Source organism: Phyllostomus discolor, chromosome 5 (assembly GCF_004126475.2).
Source record: "Phyllostomus discolor isolate MPI-MPIP mPhyDis1 chromosome 5, mPhyDis1.pri.v3, whole genome shotgun sequence".
NCBI classification, from domain to species: Eukaryota; Metazoa; Chordata; class Mammalia; order Chiroptera; family Phyllostomidae; genus Phyllostomus; species Phyllostomus discolor.
This window is the reverse complement of record NC_040907.2, coordinates 29,350,720-29,371,434: the sequence shown is the minus strand read 5'-3', so window position 1 is coordinate 29,371,434 and position 20,715 is coordinate 29,350,720. Positions and strand designations below refer to the sequence as shown.

Here is a 20,715-nt window from a genome sequence, read left to right as displayed (position 1 = left end):
GGCTTTATTGGAATGTAGCCATGCCTGTTCCTTTCCGTGTTGTCTGTGGCTGGTTTCACGCTATGATGGCAGAGTGGAACAGTTGTGCCAGAGATCATCCTGCCTGCAAAGAGTGAGGTGTTTACTACCTAGCTGTTCGCAGAGAAGAAAGTTTGCCAACCCCTGCAGTAGGCAATGGGGAGCTAGGATGGAAGTGTACGTGGGAGACTGACATAATTACAGAGGATGGTGGCAAGGAGCTGGGGGCCGGGGGTAGGAAGAGAGGCCTGTGGACCGGTTAGGAGGCTGTTGCAATTTCCTAGGTCAGAAGGTCTTCACCTCTATCTTGTCGCTCCTCTTCCTTGCTTTGAGAATCTGAACAGAGCTTTGGACCCTCCCTTAAAGAATGCCTGGACAAACACATGGACACTCGCATGTAGAAACTGCATGTGGGTACGACATCATTTCATCCTCATGAGATGCCCTGAGGGGCCAGTTGCACAGGCGAGAAAACAAAGGCGTGGGGAAGCTGCCTGAGAGCCCTCGGCAGCTGAAGGGAAGCACCTGTGTGGAAACCGGCTAACTGGGCCACGGCCCACTGTTCTCTCTGAGGGAGAATTTGGCCCGAGGCGGTAACAGGAGAGCCTGGATTTGCTCAGGAGGATGATACAGGATTTCGGATATTGAGGTGGTGTGTCCCACAAAGTGTGATGTGTCCATCTTCTCAGTGTTTTGTGAGAACAGGCACCCTGAAAAGTGATACCAGCCTTCTGGGGAGCCCGGCAGCTGTGGGGCCAACGTGGGGGAGTTCCTCTCTGGCCAGAAGGTTAACGTGTGGCCAATGGGTGGGTGAGCTGCCCCCAGTCCACGGGAAGGTCACCCAGGGATACCCGGAGCAGTGGACAGCAGGGCCCTTGCAGTCAGCTGACCCAGGTTCTTATCCCAAGGAGTCACCTGTAAATCGTGTGACCTTGGGCAAGATACTTAACCTTGAGTTTCCTGAGCTTTACAACTGGGCTGCTCCTGGCCCCTGGGGTTGCTGGGAGAATTGAATGTGATGTGTTGACAGCAACTAGCCCACTGCAAAGCACTTCACGGACCACTCACCCCCCATCAAGTTAAATAAACATGCTCTGAGAAGCCAGGGGCCCTCTCTCCTGGACTTTGCCTGCACTGCCCGGGCCCACCCAGGCTGCAGCGGAGGGAGCATGGGAGATGCGCCGTCACCTTATCTTGAATCGTCTCGTCCCTTTCCTGGATCTCCCGCTTGAGGCTCAGGATGTCCTTCTCCAGGGACTTAATGACTCCTTGCAGCTTCACCTGCTCTCCCTTCAGGACCTCAATGTCATTGGCTCGCTCTTCAATCTCCTTCTGCAGGCTGCTGAACTAAAGGTACAGATGGCAACAACAAAGTCTTTGAACTCCCTCTGCTCCTCCCAACTGTCTGTAAATGTAAAGAGCTCCCCATCAGAGTCTGGGACAGCCAGGAGTTTCCCAGGCCACATGGACGATGCCTGTAGTATTCTGTCTGGTAAGACCCAGGCCCACTCCCTCAGGTGGGGACGGACTGTCTGCAGCAAGGGGCCCCGGAGACCAGCTCCCTGAGTGGACCCAGAGTTTCCAGGACCACGCCGGCCTTGAAAGGTTGGAATCCATCTCCCATCAAGGTCACAGATATGGAGCCCTAACTGATGAGTATTCCTCGCTATGTCCAAGAAGGAAAGACGTGACTGTCCCCTGGGTGGGCTAGTAGTGTGATTTCTAGCAGGAAGGACTACAAGCTTGCTTTGAACTTGGCTTCTCTATCACTAAACATTTTGGGGAAACTGGCAATTCTAAAAGGATCTCTAAGTTGAATCCCTCCTCACACCAACCACCAGTGACTAAACACATCTGTCCCGTCCAGTAAATTAAGCATCCTACAGCCCCACGCTGCTCCCACCCACAGAGCCTGGGCAGGAGCCACCCAGGACTCCCTGCACCGAGAGCCTGAGGACACCTCCAGTGGAAACTGCCTCACCTCCACAAGACCTCGTTTCCATTTCTATTGGGGATGTAGCTCTGAAAACTTTGACTGACTCCTACTTGCCAATAAATGAAAGCCCAGGGAATGTCCATCAGTGTTACAGTGAACCTCACTATCCCCAGAAAGAAAAGGGGAAGCCCCCATTGTGACCCCTTTAGGGGAGGTGGTGAGGATCCACCAGCCTGACAGTGCAGAGAGAACCCTCACACCAGGTGGTGCTCCATTCCTAACCCACTTGCTGGAGGTGAGGACACTTGCGGTGGCAGGGGCCTCTGCTGCCCTCCACCTGCCCCCTGCCCACACCTTGCCCCGACGGTTTCTCCGCAATGCTGCCCTTCCCACGCCAGGCCTCTCAGGGACCAGCCCGTACCTTCTTCCTCATGATGCCTGTTTCTCCTTTGAGCCGAAGGTTTGACTCCTTTTCTTCCCGAAGCTTTTTCTCATATTTGGTTTTGATGTCTTGGATTTCTCGGTCTTCATCTTCTTCAATCTGTTTCTTGGTCTCCTCAAACTCTCGCAGCTGCTGCCTGACATCTTCCTGGGCCTGCTCGGAGAGAGGGACAGTGTGTGCTCCGGGGAGGAGGGGCGCACGCCCCCTTCGTGCTAAGAGGGCCTGGGACCAGGTGAGCCAATGGGGCCTGTCATGGGGATGGGAGACTGAGCGTTGCTACGGAAATGGAAGCCAAGGCCACAGGTCCCTCGCTGCTGCCACATTCTTCCTCTCCGTCCTTCTAGCTCCCCTTCCCTCCCTGCCAGATCAGGCCTCCGGCTCCATCGCTCCGACACTGCCTTACCAACACCCCCCAACCCTGCTCTAGCTCTCGTCTTCGCACTGGCACCCGGGCTCCCTCTACCTTTTCTCCACTGAACTTGTGACACTGGCAATTTTATATGTATTTATGAAAAGACTCAATTGCCTCTCCCAGTAGATGGAAGTTCCTTGAGGCTAGAAACCCTACCGTGCCCCCAGGGGGCTCCCAGGGCACAACACAAACCGGCGCACAGCAGGCGCGCGGTGAACACCTGAACGAATGAGCGAGTCTTTAATTCTGTGCTCCGGATCCCTAATCCAGTCGATCTGATCTTTCACCTCCCACTTGGGTGAGCGTTCTTGAGTCCATCCACTTCTCGTTATGCCTCCACCACTGCCCACACCACCGCCATCTGTCGCCTGGACCACGGTCTCCACCTCCTAACCAGGCTCCCATGTCCAGTCATGGCTCCCTCCAGTCTGTTCCCAACCCTCTGGTCACGGGGAGCTTTCTAAATCATACACCTGATCGTGGCCCCCGCAGTGTGAAAGCCCTCTGCGGCTCACCCTTGTCCCCGGGATGCAGCCCAGTCCGCTGAGCTGGGTCCACAAGGCTGTGCGTGAGTCAGCAGCGGCTGCCTCTCAGCCTCAGCCATCGCTCCCACCCCAAGCTCTCGCCAGAGTAACCTAACTTCGGTTCCCCAACCGTGCATGTTCCTCAGCTGCTGGGCGCGGCCCACGCTGCCCCTGTTTTCAGCCTCTGCCTGTGACTGTCTCCAGTTCTTCCTTCAGCTCTTGGCTCAGCTATCAGGTCCTGCTGCTCCCCGTCACTTTGTTATACTGTAGCTGCCTGTGTGACAGGTTTGTCCACTGGAACGAAAGCTCCTTGATGGCAGGACCACCTCTCTGTTCCCCACTGTGAGTAGCACGAACAGCACCGGGTGGTACTTGGTGCTGAGTGAGTGAAAGCCTGGAGAGCCCAGATGCTGGAGAACTCACCCTGCCTTGGAGGGGGGGGGTGGAGGGGCGGAGTCTGGCGAGTGAATAGGGCCGGACTCCTCTTTGCTTACCACCACCAGGGGGTGGACATTTTAGATTCCTTCAGAATCAATTCTTTCCTCTCATACCCGCCCTGGCACTCTCCCAGGCTGGACTGTGTGCACCGTGCCTGGACTGCGAGTTTTGAGGGTTAAGAGAGATGAGATGGTTGTTTTAAAGTTGGGCTCGTTGGCCTCCTGAGAAAGGCTTCTCTCTGCCCGTCCCACATCACCACACCCCGGCTAGAGAGAAGCCCAGCAAGGTCAGCTCTGTAGCTCTGTCTGAAGCCTGACATGGCCCCCAAACGTCTGCTCCTTTTTTCCCCCCCGTAGATGCTGCTAACAAGTAAAAGCAGCCCAGCCAGGTCAGTTAAGAAGGCATGCTGGGTGGGAGCTTCCAGTTACATCTCGTTGACTCAGGAGGAGAAATGCATTGTGATCACTGTGGGAGGCTCCAGAGGGAGGCCAGGCTCTCTCCCCCCAATGGACTCAATATTCCTAAAGGCAGAGCTCTGAATGCGGGATGTCACTGTGTAAGCCACGCAGGGGTAGGCAAATGTAGAGGAAGCCTGCTCAGCCCTGTGGGAGGGGAGAGAGGTTCAGGAAGAAATCCTCAAGGAGTTGGCTCTTGTCCTGAGTCTGCAAGGTGGGCAGAGGTGGCCAGGAGAAGAAGGGGAAGGGGTCCTGAGCTGAGGCTCAGAGGTTGTGTGGAAAACTCCGGCCGCTCCGTATTGTTAGACGGTTGGGAGCTGGACAGGGCTGGCTGGCTGGAAGTGGGGGTGGGAGGGTGGGCAGATCCGAGTCAGAGAGGCTCCTGCAAGCAGTGCTGAGCAGCACCCTCACATCAGGGAACCAGGATGAACCTAGTGGGGCTAGGGGCGGTGTCAACGCTCAGCCTGCTGCTCTGAGGCCCCTGCCACCCGGAGGCCTCCACCCTGCTTCTCCTCACTTTGATCTCCTGCTGTCTGGTCCCCTTCCCAGTGCACTCCAGACTTCCAGATGCTGATTGGGTCTTTTTTGCCATAACTGGGACTGGTTGTAGAAAATCCTATAATGTCTCCTTGTCTGACCCCTCTTTGGCTGACCTTTATTTTTTGGGGTACCATGCCAGTAAAACCCCAGCTATGACCCCAGGCTGCTGTGTCTCCCTCACTCGCACACCTGCCACGCTGTGGAAATGCGCTCAGACTGGAGGACTAACGTTGCCAGAATTCACGTCCCACACCTGAGCCGGGCTCTCAACCACATACCTGCCAGCCCTCTTCTTGGCCACTTCCTTCACCATTTCCTTCAAAAAAATCACCCCGCCCCTTCGTGACTCTCCTGCCCTCTCACTCTCAGCACGCCATCCGCCACCAGTTCATTCCAGAAAGGAGGCCTCGCTCAGTTTTCTCTTCATCTTGGGAAACTCGGTATTTTGGCAACCCCAACTGCTTGAACACCCTACCCCACTGCTCTGCCTGGATGCCCTTCCCTCCCACATTTCCCCGTCTCCTGCGCATTCTAACTTACACTCCTCCTGGACTGCATCAGCTCCCGCAGCCCTGCCCTGACCGTGCAGGGGAGAGTGCCTTTGTCTGCGTTCCCCTACCGTCCCGTGCTCGCCTTGCCGAGCGCTGATGTGTGTGGCTGCCTCGCTCGCCCAGCGGAGAACCAGGCCCCACGCTTTGTGTCCCTTGGTCACGCAGCACTCAGGCTGGTGAACCAACAAGACGTGTTTGCTGAGTCAGCAAAGCAATGACTTCATCTTCTAAGACAAAAGAAGTTCCTAAGAGGGTTCAGGTAACCCCCTTCTCCATTGTTCAGAGCCCCTGTTCCTCTCCAGGTTCTATGTAAGCTTCTTCTAGAAAAGTCTCCCCAGGTCTTAAGGCTTGAGGGTACATTTAAGAGAGAATAAAAGGTATCAACCTAGTTCGCCCAAGGAATTTCAGACTCAAAAACTGAGCACCTCCAAGCTCAGAGGGTCATGTGGTTCACAGAGAAACAAATGTGTGAAACAAAGGTCGAAGGGCACACAGGAAAGCTGGGGAAGGAGGTCAAGCAGGCTTCCCACAGCTCTTCGGGCTGCTCACAGGCAGGGCCTGCAGGCTGCGGCTGGGCGCTGGGCAAGGGAGGCGCAGCTTGGCTTTAGGTTAGTACCTCTTCTAGAAGGTTGGTTTTCTCCTGCAGTTTGGCCTCGTAAAACTCGGTCAGCTCCTCCAGGGCCTGGCTCTTGGTCTCATCGTTGTCCCGAAGCTGTTTTTCGTACTCCTCCTGCATCCTTTGGGACTTCAGCTGCAATTCCTGGTACTTCTCATATTCCAGAAGCAACTTTTGGTTGTTGCAACATTCTTAAGAGAAGCAAGAAAGGTATTTAAGGTGGGACATTAGCACCAACCTCAGGGACACCTAGCAGCCTTGGGTGCTTCCCCACCCCCTTCCAGCACCCACTAGAAGCTGAGATTCAAATGCCTGCCTGTTTCCCTCACCCGCCCACAACGCCATCATCTCATCAGGTAGCCAAACTCCCCCCACCGCTTTGCTGTCTGGGCAGAAAGGTTTCCCGGAAAGTACAGATGGGGTGTTTGGGGGCTTGGGGCCATGAAGAATGTCCTAAGTGTGCAAAATAGGTAGTAGTATCCTCATTTTACAGAACAGTAAACTGAGGCCTGGTGAGGTCAGGTGACTCCCTAGAGCTCCTAGCAAGCACCTGGTGAGTCTGGGACAGTCCATTAGGTCCCAAACCTGCACTTTCCCATATCACCTACTGGCTTGTGTTTAACAGTGAGTAAAATACATGGGAATAAGAGCCACGGTGCGTTCCAGGAGATAAATGCAGCCTGTTCACATCGCCTGGGACTTCCGCTGGGTCTGGGAGACTCCTAGACTTCTGCCCCTAACCAACAACCCTGTGCCCACGTGGCCTCCACTGTGGACTCACCCATGTCCTGCAGCTCCCGGCTTTGTTTATCTAGGAGTTCATCCATGCGTTCACGGTGACTTATATCCTGCTTTTCTTTTTCTGTTTTTAAAACCTAAAACACAGGGTCAAACGTTCTTCTTCTACACACCTGCTGAAAGCCCTCCCAGGGCAAGAGCACATTTTACAGCGACAGCCTCCTTTGCTCGTGAGCATTTCTCAAGCTCCTGTTCCACACTGAGCACTGTTCTGTGAGCAATCAAGCTGTTGCTTTTCATTTACTTTACATTCTGCCCTGACAGTTCTATGAGGGGGGCACTAAAAAAGCCCTGGAATTTATTTATTAAAAATCGTGAATTTGTTCCTACATGTTTAAACTTCAGTCACCTTCAAAGTACTCTCTATTTGATGCAATACACCTATCAAGATGTTTTTTTTCCCACTGCTCAAAACAGTTTTTGAACTAACTCATCGATTTTGATGCCTTTTAGTGCTTCTGCTGTTTTTTGTTTCACCTCTTCCACCTCAGCAAAACGTTTGCCTTTGAGGACTTCTTTCATCCGGGGAAATAACAGAAAGTCACTTGAGGAGAGATCCGGTGAACAGGGAGGGTGCGGCACGGGGGTCATGCGGCTTTTGGCCAGAAACTGCTGAACAGTCAGTGCCATGTGGGCAGGTGAGGTCATAACTCACCCATCATGAAATGGGCAAATGCATTTAAAGAATCTTAAAAAAAAATTCACTGAAGCTGAACACAGCTTCTCACTCACAACAGCACCAGCCGCTGCACTGATACAGGCGGGTTCCTGGAACACTCACCTAGCGGGGGAAGCCTGGACTACAAGGGCTCACCCTCCAGAAGATAATTCTGGGTTTTTTTGTAAATAAACTTTCACTATATATATGTGCTTCTACTAAGTGGTCTTAATAATGACCTCAGTTTTGGACATGTAGCAAATGCACTTTTTGGGTGAAAAAAAGTAAGGATTCAGTGGAATCCTCTGTTGTCAGCATGTTTTTGTTAACTGAATCCTTGGAGATGTTCATGTGTCAGCTTCAAAGGAAGTGTTTCCTCTAAGGGGGCCTGGAAGCTCCCTGCAGGTGGGGGCGGAGCCAGGTCCAGGACTAAGTTTGTGTTCAGCTGGTGGAGGGCCCCAAATCAAAGCTCACTGACTAACTGAATGAAATAATAAAATCAACAGCCAGGGTTTCCCCTACCCCCCAAACTCTCTGACCCATGGAGATAACATAAAAATAACAAATATTCCTTGAGCAGAAAATAGGGAGTTTTGGATGGAGGGCCAGGCAGATTAGTGCAAATTAAAAAGTTATTCTGAGGGAGTCCTGGACCAAATCTAACTACAGGAAGACCATTTAGACTAATTTTATTTAATCCACTGGCAATCCAGAGATCAATATTCTGCTAGCTTTTCCTTCTATACTTAGTTTTTCTTGTGACCTTTTCATTGTATTTTTCAATAAATTTCTCTTGATCATAAATGTAATATATTCTCCTTGTAGAGAATTTGGAAATTATTAAAAAGTATAAAGAACAAAATTTAAACTATCTCCAATCCCAACTTCAGAGACAATTATACTGTTAGCTATTTTCTTTAAATGGTTTCATGCATATTTATTTTACAAACACTATTTAGTGTAGTGTTTTATATTCTGCTTTTTTTTCACTTAGCACTTCCTTGTAACCATTTCTTTTTTTTTTAAATCCTCACCTGAGGATGTTTTTTTTTTCCCATTGCTTTTTTAGAGAGAGAGGAAGGGAGAGAGAGACAGCAATTGGTTGTGAGAGAGAAACAGCAATTGGTTGCCTCCTGTACACACCTGGATCAGGGGATCAGACCAGTGACCTAGGCATGTGCCCCGTGAGTGGGAATCAAACCTGCTACCCTTAGGTTACAGGGCTATTCTCCTACCAACTGAGCCACACTGGCCAGAGCAGTTGTAATCATTTCTAAAGTTATCAACTATGCTTTCAAATCACACTTTGTCATATATCTTATTGTGTGAATATATGCCAGTTCCATCTAGAATACATAGGAGTAAACAGGAAATTTCTTGTTACTTGTGGTTGTTGGTTTTATCTCTCAAACAGACCTGGTTTTTCGTTTTCAAGGACTCCATTTCCTGCATGAACTTGTCAGCGAGCTCCTTAATCTTCTCAGAATAGTTCATATCCTTTAGTCGCAACTGATACTCATTCTCCATTTTTAATTCTTCCACGCGAGTCTTCAGCTCCAGCATGACCTGAGCCTTTGGGAGAAAGACACAGAATGAGGAACGTTGGCTGTGGGGGTCACTCAGACTATTGACACCTGCAGCCTTGAGCGCTCTGAGACCTGCAGCTCTGGTTACCCTCCAGCTCATGCGTCTCAGCTAGAACTCGTCATCTTTCCCCCGAAAGACACACAGACTGAAGACTAGGAGACATACGAGCTTCTTCCTCTACCCTCACATCATATATTCAGTGCATCCTACTGTGTGCCTGACACTATACTAATTCTCTCATCTCCTGCAAACACGCGCCAGTGCCACCTGCTCGGTGAGCTCTATGTGGACCGCACTCTTTATTCCTGCTACTCTCCCCTTCTCACTCCCAGCACTCACGACCACCCCTCCCCAACTCTGTCCTACTTTTCTTTTTTTTTTAAAAGGTAGCTTCAGTAGGGAGAGCACACTTTATTTTATTTTTTAAAAAGCTTTTATTTATTTATCTTTAGAGAGGGGGGAAGGAAGGGAGAAAGAGAGAGAAACATCGATGTGTGAGAGATACATCAGTTGATTACCTCTCGCACACCCACAACCAGGGCCCTGGCCTGCAACTCGGGCATGTGCCCTGACTGGGAATTGAACCAGTGACCTTTCAGTTCACAGGCCAGCACTCCATCCACTGGGCCACACTAGCCAGGGCCGCTCTGTCCTGCTTTTAATTAGTTCCTTAGATCTTGGCACTTTCTAATAATAAGTTACTATTTTATTGGTTGTCTTTGTCTTCTTCCCCTACTAGGAAGGATTTAAGCCCCAAGAAGCTGAGATCTATGTTGAGTTTGGACATTGATGTATCCCAAGTACCTAGAAGAGGGCTCAACACTCAGTAGGTGCTTGAAACATATTTGTCGAACTACGATTCCTGCTCCCACAGAACTTGCAGTCAGAGAACTTGCAGAGCGAGGCGGCCAGATGAACAGAACGTTACAACCTGCATTAAGTGCCCGAAGCCAGGACTGTTCATTTGCCCCCTCGGTGTCTGCGGGGCCTCGTCTGGCCTCACTGTTACCACTTTAATTTAGGTCCTAAGTCTTTCCACTTTCCTGGTTCCTAGGTCTAGTGTCTTCTTCCTCCTATCCATTGTACTCACCATTGCTACAGTTTTACGAAAATACTGTAATACACATACCCCTCATTTAACAAAAAGTCAAAGTTGAGGACAGAGGAGGTGAGAACACAGACGCTTTCTTCTTGCTCACTTATGAGTACACTCTGTGCACCCCCATTCGTCTTTTCTGGCCCGTCTCCCCTGTCGCTGCGGATGACTAGAGAACAAGGAACAGTTGTGCATGTCTCTGCATTCCTGGCCAGCAGACTAGTATGAGTCTGGCCCACAGGAAGTCCTCAGGTGACAGGTGAACACAAGTCGCACATGCGAAGTGAGGAAGTGGAAAGCGAAGGTGCCTGGTCAGGGCACTGCCTGTGGTCGGGCGCAGGAGGGAGGCAGAGGGCAAGAGAGGCGGCTGAGACTGGGTCAGACCATAAGGGCCCTGTAGGCCATGCTAAGAAATTTGGAGTTTACCCCAGAGGGCCTCGGAAGGCCCTTGGAAGGCCCTTGTCTAACCCGATGAAGCTGACCTTGGCCTTAAAAAGACCTCTGATGGTGGAGTGCAGCACGGGCCAGATGAGAGGACTGAGGCAGGGGTGCTGCACAGGCCAGGGGGGAGGTGGTTGGGGCATGACTGGATGCAGAGTAGGGGGAGCAGAGAGTAATGGAAAGATTTGAGAAAGAGATTTTAGGGAGTGGGAGCCTGACTGGGTGTGGGGTGGGGTGCAAGGTGAAGGTGAGAGGAAGGGGGATGAAGACTGTTTCTCCAGCTAGGTGGCTCCCTGGGGGTGCACTTGGCCTGTCTTGCTTCAAGGTTTTATCCTGGGAGCCTGGTGTAGGATCAGCAGCATTGCCAGCCTTAGATAAATATTTATCAAATGAATAAATGATGCCTTGGACGAGTGGAATACATTTATTGTGGGGGTGATCTGGTGTTTGACAAGTTGTGTTTGATGTATTTGCTCATTGTCCTTCCTTAATCCCTCTCTAAGCTGCTGCAAAGTAGTGTCTCCAAGACACAAATCTACCACATTGCTCCCTAACCTAAGTCTGTCGGTGGATCCAAGGGAACAATTTCCAAAGTCTAAACATGGTGTAAAAGGCCCCGCAAGACCTCTGTACAGCATTCCAACCCCTGCCTCCCTCCCGCACGCCCTCTCCTCTCCTGCCCCACCTGGCCAGGAGCATCTTCCCCAGAGCAACCCTCCATCATCCCTCTGCACACACTTATTCCTCAGTGTTAAGATCCTTTCTCATTTGTTCTGGAAGGCTCCATCCAAGGCTCCCTTCCTCTGGCCCCACCTGGCCTGGGTCACGGTCCCCTTCCCAGCATTGTTCCTTCCCAACACCCATCATGCCCTTAATTCCCATTTTAAATTTCACCTAATCTTCCTCCCAGGCGATACGCCGAAGGACCCTCTATGTCCTTCGTTTCTGTGATCCCAGACCTTAGTCAGTGTCCAGTACACAGCAGACCCCTCTGTGAATACCAGCTGGATGAATGAGTAAGTGAATGGCTGAATGAGTGAGTAAATCGTGGCCTGAGAGAGAGACAGAGAATGTCATAGAATATAAAGAAAGAAAGGAACTGGGAATTCTGGGGAATGTGACTTTTAAAGGACTGACTGGTGGAGGAGGAGCCGGGTGGCGAGGAGCGGAGAGGCTCACAGGGAATAGTAAAAACGTGGCCCAGGGGATGCTGGGAGACTGCACATACTCATCATTTCCAGCTTGGCAGTGGTTCTGTCAGGCGGGGCAGGGGGCAGGGGGCAGCCAAGACACCTCAGGCTTTTGGTACACACTGGTGCCTCCTATTTGGTCTCTTCCTCCACCCCGTGAGAAGAAGAGAGAAGAAAACAAGGAGGAGGAAGAGGAAACATTTGCTGCCTGCAGGATGCCAGGCCCCGACTCTCAAAGGCTCCCCTCGTCCTCTCCTCCCACTACGCCCTTCCTGCAGAAAGCTCCAGGCAGCTCTAGGAGGGACCCCCGGGAAATGCCAGGGGCCTATCTTCCTGCCTTGGGGCCACTCTGGCATTGCTGGTCTGATGGTTTTACTTGTCTCCGTCCCTCATGACTGATTTCCTGACCACAGGACCCAGGCCTGTTCCACATAAGCATCCCCAGCGCCTGGTAAACAGGAGGTACCGGATAAATGCACTTTGGATTCTGGACGAGTGGCACTGAGCACATAGTTTTGTCACCTGCTGTAAGCCTCTAGAGTTTATCATCCATGCAGCTTCTCCTGTAGGGTGTGGGGCACAGGGCTGTGCCCTCAAAGCCCTCAAAACACAGCTGGGCGGAATGCTGACTACAGGAACAGGAGGGAAGGCCCTTGGGGAGGAGTGGGCTCTGGAGTAAACTGGATCGGAACCCCAGTCCTGCTACCTACAGCTCAGTGACTTTGGACACGCCACTCAACCTCTCTGAAACCATTTTTGGAAACATGGGAGAATACCAGTATCTTCTTCACAGAAACCATGTGAGCCTAGCTGCCACCTCGTGTCCCCACATGTGCGTGGTTATTCTCAGCCAGCCTGCCAAAGGCCCCCTGAGCGCCAACCCCAGCCCCCCCTGTGCGGCCCCATTTTCTCTCCAGTGAGATGAAAGAAACTAGCATGAACCGAGAGAAACTCGCCACACTGCAGGCACAAGTGTGCGTCGGTGGGAAACGCACTGCTCATAGAAAGTAGATGGTTCACGGAACAGCTACAGCAGATGATAAAAAACTTCAGTTCTCCTTAAAGGAGTTAGGGGTAAATAACATCTCTGGTATCAAAGAGGTAAGTTTGTTCACAAACCAAGGAACAGTGACACACTTTAACAACCTTAAAGTTCAGGCATCTCTGGCAGTGAGCACTTTCAGCAGTGCAGGCCACGCTGAGCCGATGCAGCTGACAGAAATGCTGCCCAGCATCTTAAATCAGCTTCCCGCACACAGTCGGACTAGTCTAAGGAGACTGGCTGAGGCCCTGCCCAAACACTCCGTGGATTGGAAAAGCATCGCCTGCTACAGAAGATGATGATGACGAAGTTCCAGATCTTGGGAAGAATTTAGATGAGGCTTCCAAGAAGGAAGCAAACTGAACTGAGTCAAATTCCGAAGAAGATGAACTTGAAGAAGTCACTGGTGGCTACTATCTTATATTATGACTGCTTTTTCAAATTTCGTTTATGGATCTGATAAAACCTACACCACTAATGTCTTTAAGCCCCAGCCCCTTGGACACCACAGCTCTTTCCAGTTTTTGCTTCTCCACACGTCACGTTTTGCAGCTAATTAAGCTAAAGAAGCCTGGGCATAAAGTTTGAAACCAAGGTTAATTAAAAAAAAAAAGAAACTATATGAGATTTAAATGAGAAAATGCTTGTAATTAGCACAGTGCCTGGTACGTGGCAAACCTAAAAAAGAGTTGGTTATTGATTATTACTTTTATTATTTTATTATTAAGAGGAATGAGTTTTGGGGATGTTTTATAAATACCTCTTTTTTAAAAAAGAAGGCTCTATATACTAGCAGTTATTAAGTTTCACAGATACAATTAGGATACTCAGTTTGTCAATTCAGTTTTATCAATCTTTATTGATTGTCTTCCATGGGCTAGAAACTTCCGTGGTGCCCGCCATCAGAAAGTAGGAAGAGAAAAGCTAGTTCATGGGTGAAGAACAGCGCACAGCACAAGATGCCCACGGGGCAGAATGACAGGTGGGTGCAGTGGGAGCAGGCTAGGCGGCAGTGAGGGGGCGGCAGGGGGGTGCGGGCTGAGAACTTGCAGGGAGAGCGGGGCACCGGCCGCAGCCGGGCTGCAGAGGGCTTCCAGGGCCCGCCGGCGTCTGGGTGCCTGCAAGGACTTTCCACATCCCTCCTCGTCAGATCCAGCTCTTACCTTCTCTTCCATGTCTGTCTTGGTGACAAGCACCTCTTCGGCAAAGCCCACTTCCCTCTCTCGCTTGATTCCCCGACCATCCTTATCAAAGACCCTCCAGGTGAACAGGCAGCCATCCTCGGAGACTGTCAGCAGGAACTGGTCATCGAAGGTGAGTGACATCTGAGAAAAAGACCGTGGACGGGAGGCTTTCCGAGGCCCCGGAGGACCAGGCTGGCTATTGTGCCAGGCTCCCTCCGTGCGAGCCTGGGCCTGCTTCCCGGGGAGGGAGACTAAGTCCCGGGTAAGAACGAGACAGTAGCCCTCACGGGCTTCCGACAATGAGTGAGAGAAGCAAGATTACATCTACGTTCTCTGTGGATTTGGAATCTTAAGAGTCAGTTATTGTCTAGACTATACAGAAAACTTTTAAAACCCAAAAACAACAAAAAAAGCCCAAACAATCCAACTAGAAAGTGGGCAAAGTATGGGAACATTTCACAGAAGAGAGTGTACAGATGGCAAATAAGGCCATGAAAAGATGTTCAACTTTATTAGCCATTAGGGAACTGCAAATTAAGACCATGATGAGCCCTGGCTGGTGTGGCTCAGAGGGTTGAGTGCTGGCCTATGCACCAAAGGTTCGCTGATTCTGGTTCAATTCCCAGTCAGGGCTCATTGCCTGAGTTGCACGCCAGGTCCCCAGTAGAGGGTGTGCAAGAGGCAACCACACACTGATGTTCCCCTCCCCCTTTCTTTCTTTCTTTCTTTCTTTCTTTCTTTCTTTCTTTCTTTCTCTCTCCCTCTCTTCCCCTCTCTGTAAAAACAAATAATAAATAAAATCTTTTTTAAAAAAAGACCATGATGAGCTATCACTATACATCTATTAAAACAGCTAAAATAAAAATAGTGACAATACCAAATGCTGGCAATGATGTACAGAAACAGGCTCTCTCATGCATTGCTGATAGTAATGGAAAATAGCTTGACAGGCTCTTAAAAAATGAAATATACACTTACAATATGATCCAGCAGTTGTACTCCTGGGCATTTTATCCCAGAGAAATAAAAAATTAGGTCCACACAGAAGCTTGTCCATGATTGTTTTAGCAGTTTTACTTGTTATAGCCAAAAACTGGGAGAAAATAAAAATATCCTACAACAGGGAGATGGTTAAAAAAACTATGGTACAGCCTCACCATGGAATGCTACTTGGCCATAAAAAGGAATGAACTATTGATACATAAAATAACTTAGATGGATCGCAAGGACATTATGCTGAGTGGAAAAAGCCTCTCTCAAAAGGTCCCATCCTGAATGATTCCACTAATATAACATTCTCAAGATGACGGCATCTTAGAAACGGAAAACAAACAGGTGGTTGCCAGGGACCGGGGTGGGGGTGGTGAGGCGGCCGGGCGGGACTGTGAAAGGGCGGCAGGCGGGGCTCTCGGCAATGAGGGCGTAGTTCTCCACCTGGATCGCAGCGGTGGTCACACAAATCCATGCGTGAGACAAAATGGTAGGGACTCGCACACACACGCACTGTGCCAATGCCGGCTTTCTGGCTTGGTGTCCTACTATACTTGCACTGGATATGATTTCTGGGGGGACCGGGGTGAAGGGTACACAGGACCACCATGCTATCTTTAAAATTTCCTGTGAATCTATTCTTATTTCAAAACAAAACACAATAAACAAAGAGCCAACTATGGAAATGTCTTCCCACAACCAGTCGTATGTATTAAAAACCTTGAAGATGGCAATGCTCTTTCCCTCAGAAATTCTCTCTCTCTCTGGGAATTTAGCCTTTGGGAATAATCAGAGATGCCCTTGGAAATTTGTTGACCAGGACATTTATTAGAGTTTATAAGGTAATTTCAATGCCTGGTTATAAGAGAAGAGCTAAATAAGTTATGGTCCATTACATGATGGAATATCTGCATAGCTACCGAAATCATGCTTTTGAGGACTATTTAATTATTGCATATGGCAAAGTGCTTATACCAGCATCCAGTTTTAAAAAAGGCTACAAAAGGGTGTATATATAGCATAACCTCAATTTATTTGAAACACACGCTATATATATATTTAAAAGAGCAGAAGTTTAAAATGTACCAAAATATGAATGGTGATATTATAATGAGGGTTTTTATTTCTCAAATAAACATGCATCGCTTTTATAGTCAGAACAATAGACATCTTATCCACAGAACTCAGTAGATCTGAAGGGAAGGTGGGAGGGACTATGTTATAGTAATTTACTTTGGCCCCAAGGACCAGGCTCAGTACAGGGGTGTTCCAGTTTATAATGAAAAAGACTTTCTTAATAGGCACCATGTCTGCAGGTGAGCTAACAGAGTCTGGGGAGTGATAAAAAGCCTCGGGTGTTGGTGGCGTTTGGTCTGGAATGAGAGAGGGGTGGGGGAGGAGACACACACCTCCCAGCGCCTGTTCTTCAGAGCTCCATGTAACAGAAATGCTGTTATTTTAGAAGGGAGAACGGAGGGACCATTTATTAATACAAACACGTGCTCATGGTATTGCCTCCAGGAGGGCCTTCTGTAACCTTGTACAGAAATCCTTAGGTACAAGTCTGCTTATTTCCTAGGGCTAATTCCTGGAATAGTTTAAACGAAGAATGTTAACAGCCTGTAAATGTCCATTGAATGGATGGCTGGACTGAAAAAGGAGACAGGAAAGGCACTGGGAGGTCGATGGGGTGAAGAAGGGACGAGGTGGGCCGGACCAAACGGATCCTCCCACCGCCAGTCCTGGGACTGGGCCCCTGGAGAGAGGGGCCCCTCTCACCTTGGTGACAGGACCAGCGTGGGCCTGGTAGTCATTGAATTCTTTCTGCATAGACAGAGGGTACTTCATCGCACGAATGGTTCCCACTGAGGTCCCCACAAAGAGCATGCGCCCCGAGTGGGAGATGACGATGGCCGTGTAGATGACATCAAATGCCGGTATCTCTCGAAGGATCTGGAGAGAGGACAGCTCTGTTCAGCGTGAGGGGTGAGCCCTGTCCCCAGGTTCCCGGGTCATTCTCTTCCTCTCCTCCGTCAGCCATGGGAAAGAAAGTTCTGTGCTTAAAAAATGTTTCCTCTTCCTGACGGCATCTGTCACCATGCTTAGCATGTCAAAAGCACAAGCTAAATGTTTCTCGGCTGCTTGACTGAGAGTAAACAGTTCTGCGAGTTAGGAATAACACCAACAAAGGGGAACCTTCAAACAGCACGCAGACTAAGAGCCAAGCACCAGGCTATGGCTTTTACGCACATATGTTGTAACTCTGAATCCTCGCAACCCCCTTTGAGGGAGTTACCGGTACCCCTGAAAGAGGCTCCCAGAGATGACAGGTTACCTGCCTCGGCTGCCCCATGTGGTGAGTGGTGGTCCGACTCCAGAGCACTTGCTCTTGGCTGTGATACGACCATGCTTCTCAAACCCAGAATGGGGTGTGGATCACAAATTTATTCAGCAAACATGAATTAACATCCATTATATAAATGAAACTATACTTTCGGGGGACTCATTCCTTCATGTATTAATTCACCCACCCACCCGCCTGCCTGCCCATGTGTCCTGACTGAGTGTGTGCCTCGGGCCATGCAGGGGGTGCTAGCGGATGGGAACGCCAAGAGGGAGAACTGTGGCCCTGCCCTACAGAAGCTTTGCTCTGGCGCAGCACCGTGGAAGCCAGAGCCAGGGTGAAGCTACTTGGGGGCACAGTAGTAAGACACCCTACTCTGAGCTGTGTTCCAGTTATGGGGAAACCTGCCCTAGGCCGGCCTGGTGCCGTGGTATCTCTGCATTTCTCCAGGCACCAGCACCAAGAGAGTGCCGAGCGCCAAAGAAAAGCGAGAGAAGCTGATGAAGACCAGATGCCGCTGGGCTGAGGGAGAAGCACACAGCCACGACACGTCCCTGCAGAGCTCTCCCCTCCTCCCCCAACTACGGTGGTGCCTCAGTACTCATGTTAGTTCCTTCCGGAGCCTGTGATGTGTGCTGAAACCGAGGAGTACCGAGCAAGCGCTGAGTGCAACACCTTTTTCTCATCAAAATGTGATGAGTACAGGGTCTGATGAGTACCGAGGTATGACTATATTTAAAGCTCAGTGTCATAATTCTACAATTTCAGAGTGTGAGGGTCTCAAACAAATATGATGGCAAGCCTAGGTGATGGCAATAACTATGGTTCTGTTTCTACCAGGAAAGTAAGTGCAGGTCAAGGGTATGAGTGCAGTTTGGAGACACTGCTGAGCTCTGGGCCTGGGGGGTAGAGGGAAGTTCTAGACAGCATGCAAAACAGAAGTGAAAGGAGCCCCACAATTTAGCTCAGTCGGGCAGGGCCCTGGGCAGGAAATTCCAGAAGTAACAATCACTGAGGTGACTGAAGAGGAATGGGGGGCAGGGGTTCCCCTGTGAAGAAGGAACCCTGTTCTCTCAGGCCTTCTTCGCACCCCACTGTCCGCTGCGAATGCAGGACTGTCCCTGCAGATCGGTGAGGCAGCCCAGAGGCGGGTGGGGGCAGACTCACGGAGGAATCTGCAATCTCCTTGAGGGTGTGGTCAGATCCAACAGCAAAGATGATTTTGGCATCAGGGGAGATGGTCACGCAGTTGTAGCTGCAGGACTTGAGCACGCACTCCGTCTCCCTCTTCCCCGAGGACAGGCTCCACTCGTACACGGCGCCGTCGGTGCCGCAGGAAATCAGTCTGCTGTCGTCTGCGTTCCACACGACGGAGCGGATCTGCCGGGGTGGGGTGGAGGGGGAGACACACCCAGGGAAGAGTGCACATGCACACACACAGCCTCCCGTGGAAAAGGTGGACGAATTCTTCACACGTTCCACTAGACTGAGGCGGCAACTCCTGGTACGTACCCTCCAGTAAGCACGAAACCTAGCTTCTTGGGAACATCAACATTCTGTTTTCCGAGATGCTTGCAAAATATAAAAGGTGAAACACTCCCATTTCCTTTTTACCTGAGCTGGGAAGACTGAGTTGTAACAGTCCCTGTAATGCTAAAACCAATTATTGCTACGTCTTTTTAAAAAAAGCTTTTTTGGGGAAAATAATCATATATCCACAGGAAGTGGCAAAAAATAATATATCCACAGGAAGTAGAGAGACAGGGGACTTTTGGAATGGCAGAGTAAGGATCTTAGCTGACCTTTTCCCCAACAAAACAAGTTAACTGTTGAAAATGATACCAGCAATTGTTTAAAGTCTCTGGAAATTGTCCTAAGGGCATATAGCAAATGTGGAAACATCCACTCAAGAAAATCTACTCGGTCTCAGTGAGACAGAGTCTGTGGCACAAGCTACGGCCCGCTCCTTCACCCTCCTCTGCTCCGAGGATTTCACTCCTGCGCACTGTGCGCAGGTGTGGCCCCAGGATGGGGCTCCTCTCCCTCCAGCTCTCAGGAAGGGCGGACTGCTGGTGTTTTTGTCCCCACCCCGAAGGTCTACTCCAGGCACGCAGGGCCAGGAGGACCTGGTCTCCCTTCCCCCAGCCGGTCCCCACTGGTGGTGGAAGCTCTGCTCCAAGTGCAGAGGCCAGGAACATTGGTGTCCCCAGAGTATTGATTCCATGCCGTGAGGGGAGAGACCAAAAGTCCAGGGCTCCCGCCCCGTCCCCTCTGCAAGTGCCACTCAGAGTGGGGATGTCACTCCTGGAAAATGGAGCAGGGAGGCTGCCCAGGGGACAGGCAGGCCGTAGAACAAGAGCTCTACAGCTCTGCTGGAGGGGACCGACTTATCTGAAGCAGAGTGAGGTGTGCTTTCATCTGGGTCTCCAAAGTCACCGGGAGACCAGCCCAACTGTGACACAGCTCTTGATAATGCTGGTGTCCACACAACGCTCTCACCTGTGACCTGTTCACTGCTAAAGTCAACGGTCAGTTTTTAGTATTCACAGGCCCTCTTGCAGACATGGAGTACCAGTGACTGCTTTGTCCTTTTGGGATCTAGTTCCCTGGCCTCTCTGATACAAGTCTCTGATTCCAGGTTCTCTTTGTACCTTCATTTGAAGCCTCTCTCTCTCTCTCTTTTACAAGCCTTTAAATGTTGGTCACCTGTCTTCCACCCAATATTCTTCTCAGATTCCACATAGGCCCCTGGTGATCTAACCTTTGCCTCCAACTCCCACTACAACCTAACCCCCTGAAGCTTAATTTTCAGCCTTGACTTCTTTCCTGACCTCCACGCTCACATATCACACTCCCCGGACATGTCAAACATAACAAGTCCGAATGCAACTGACCATCCCTCTTCTCCCTGTCCCTGCACCTAAAGCCGTGGTCTAGTCCCTCACTCATCTTCCGCCCCCACTTCCTAGCTGGTCTGCATCATTCCAACTTCCCTCCCCTCTAATCCAGCCTCAATACCATTTGAAGAATTACCTTGCCATCCTTTACATCCTTTCTTAAATCCTTCCATTGCTTCTCATCACCTACAGACCGACGTCCAACTCCTTGGCCGGCATACAACACGATGATACTGCCAATTCCTCCAGCCCTTTCCTCTGTCATCCCTCATGTGTGCCCAACGTGCCAGCCAGATAAACCACCAACCGCCATCCTATTTTATGCACCCATTCCGTCACCCGGAACATGTCCTGCCTAGAACAGCTTTCTTTCTCAATTGTTTTTTTTCTCTCCAAATGTGTCTGCTGACATCTTCTTAACCCTTTCGGTCTTTGACCCCTCCCTTCTTTCCATGTTTCATATCCGCTCTGTCTTTAGGAACCATTGGTTTTACTTCCTAAGCATCTTTTGAGTTCATTCACCTCTCCCTGTCTGCACCAGCTCCATCCTGGTCCA

The 20,715-nt window shown here is 50.3% G+C and overlaps 1 protein-coding gene and 1 pseudogene across 5 annotated transcripts in view; one reads left to right on the top strand and one right to left on the bottom strand.

Annotated features, from left to right (window-relative positions):
- CFAP57 (cilia and flagella associated protein 57) overlaps positions 1–20,715 on the bottom strand; it is a 59,697-nt gene that overhangs the window by 22,599 nt on the left and 16,383 nt on the right. For all 5 annotated transcript variants that reach the window (XR_004903164.1, XM_036025883.1, XM_036025884.1 and 2 more), the window contains 8 exons: positions 18,430–18,642; positions 16,698–16,871; positions 13,908–14,069; positions 8,805–8,960; positions 6,714–6,807; positions 5,933–6,123; positions 2,376–2,549; positions 1,207–1,365 (listed from right to left, as the gene is read on the bottom strand). Coding sequence is in view for 4 of the 5 variants with exons in the window: in XM_036025883.1 (XP_035881776.1) it covers positions 1,207–1,365; positions 2,376–2,549; positions 5,933–6,123; positions 6,714–6,807; positions 8,805–8,960; positions 13,908–14,069; positions 16,698–16,871; positions 18,430–18,642 (1,323 nt within the window). In the remaining variant the exon portion in view is untranslated. The remainder of the gene's footprint in view (positions 1–1,206; positions 1,366–2,375; positions 2,550–5,932; positions 6,124–6,713; positions 6,808–8,804; positions 8,961–13,907; positions 14,070–16,697; positions 16,872–18,429; positions 18,643–20,715) is intronic.
- LOC118500590 lies at positions 11,978–13,345 on the top strand (annotated as a pseudogene).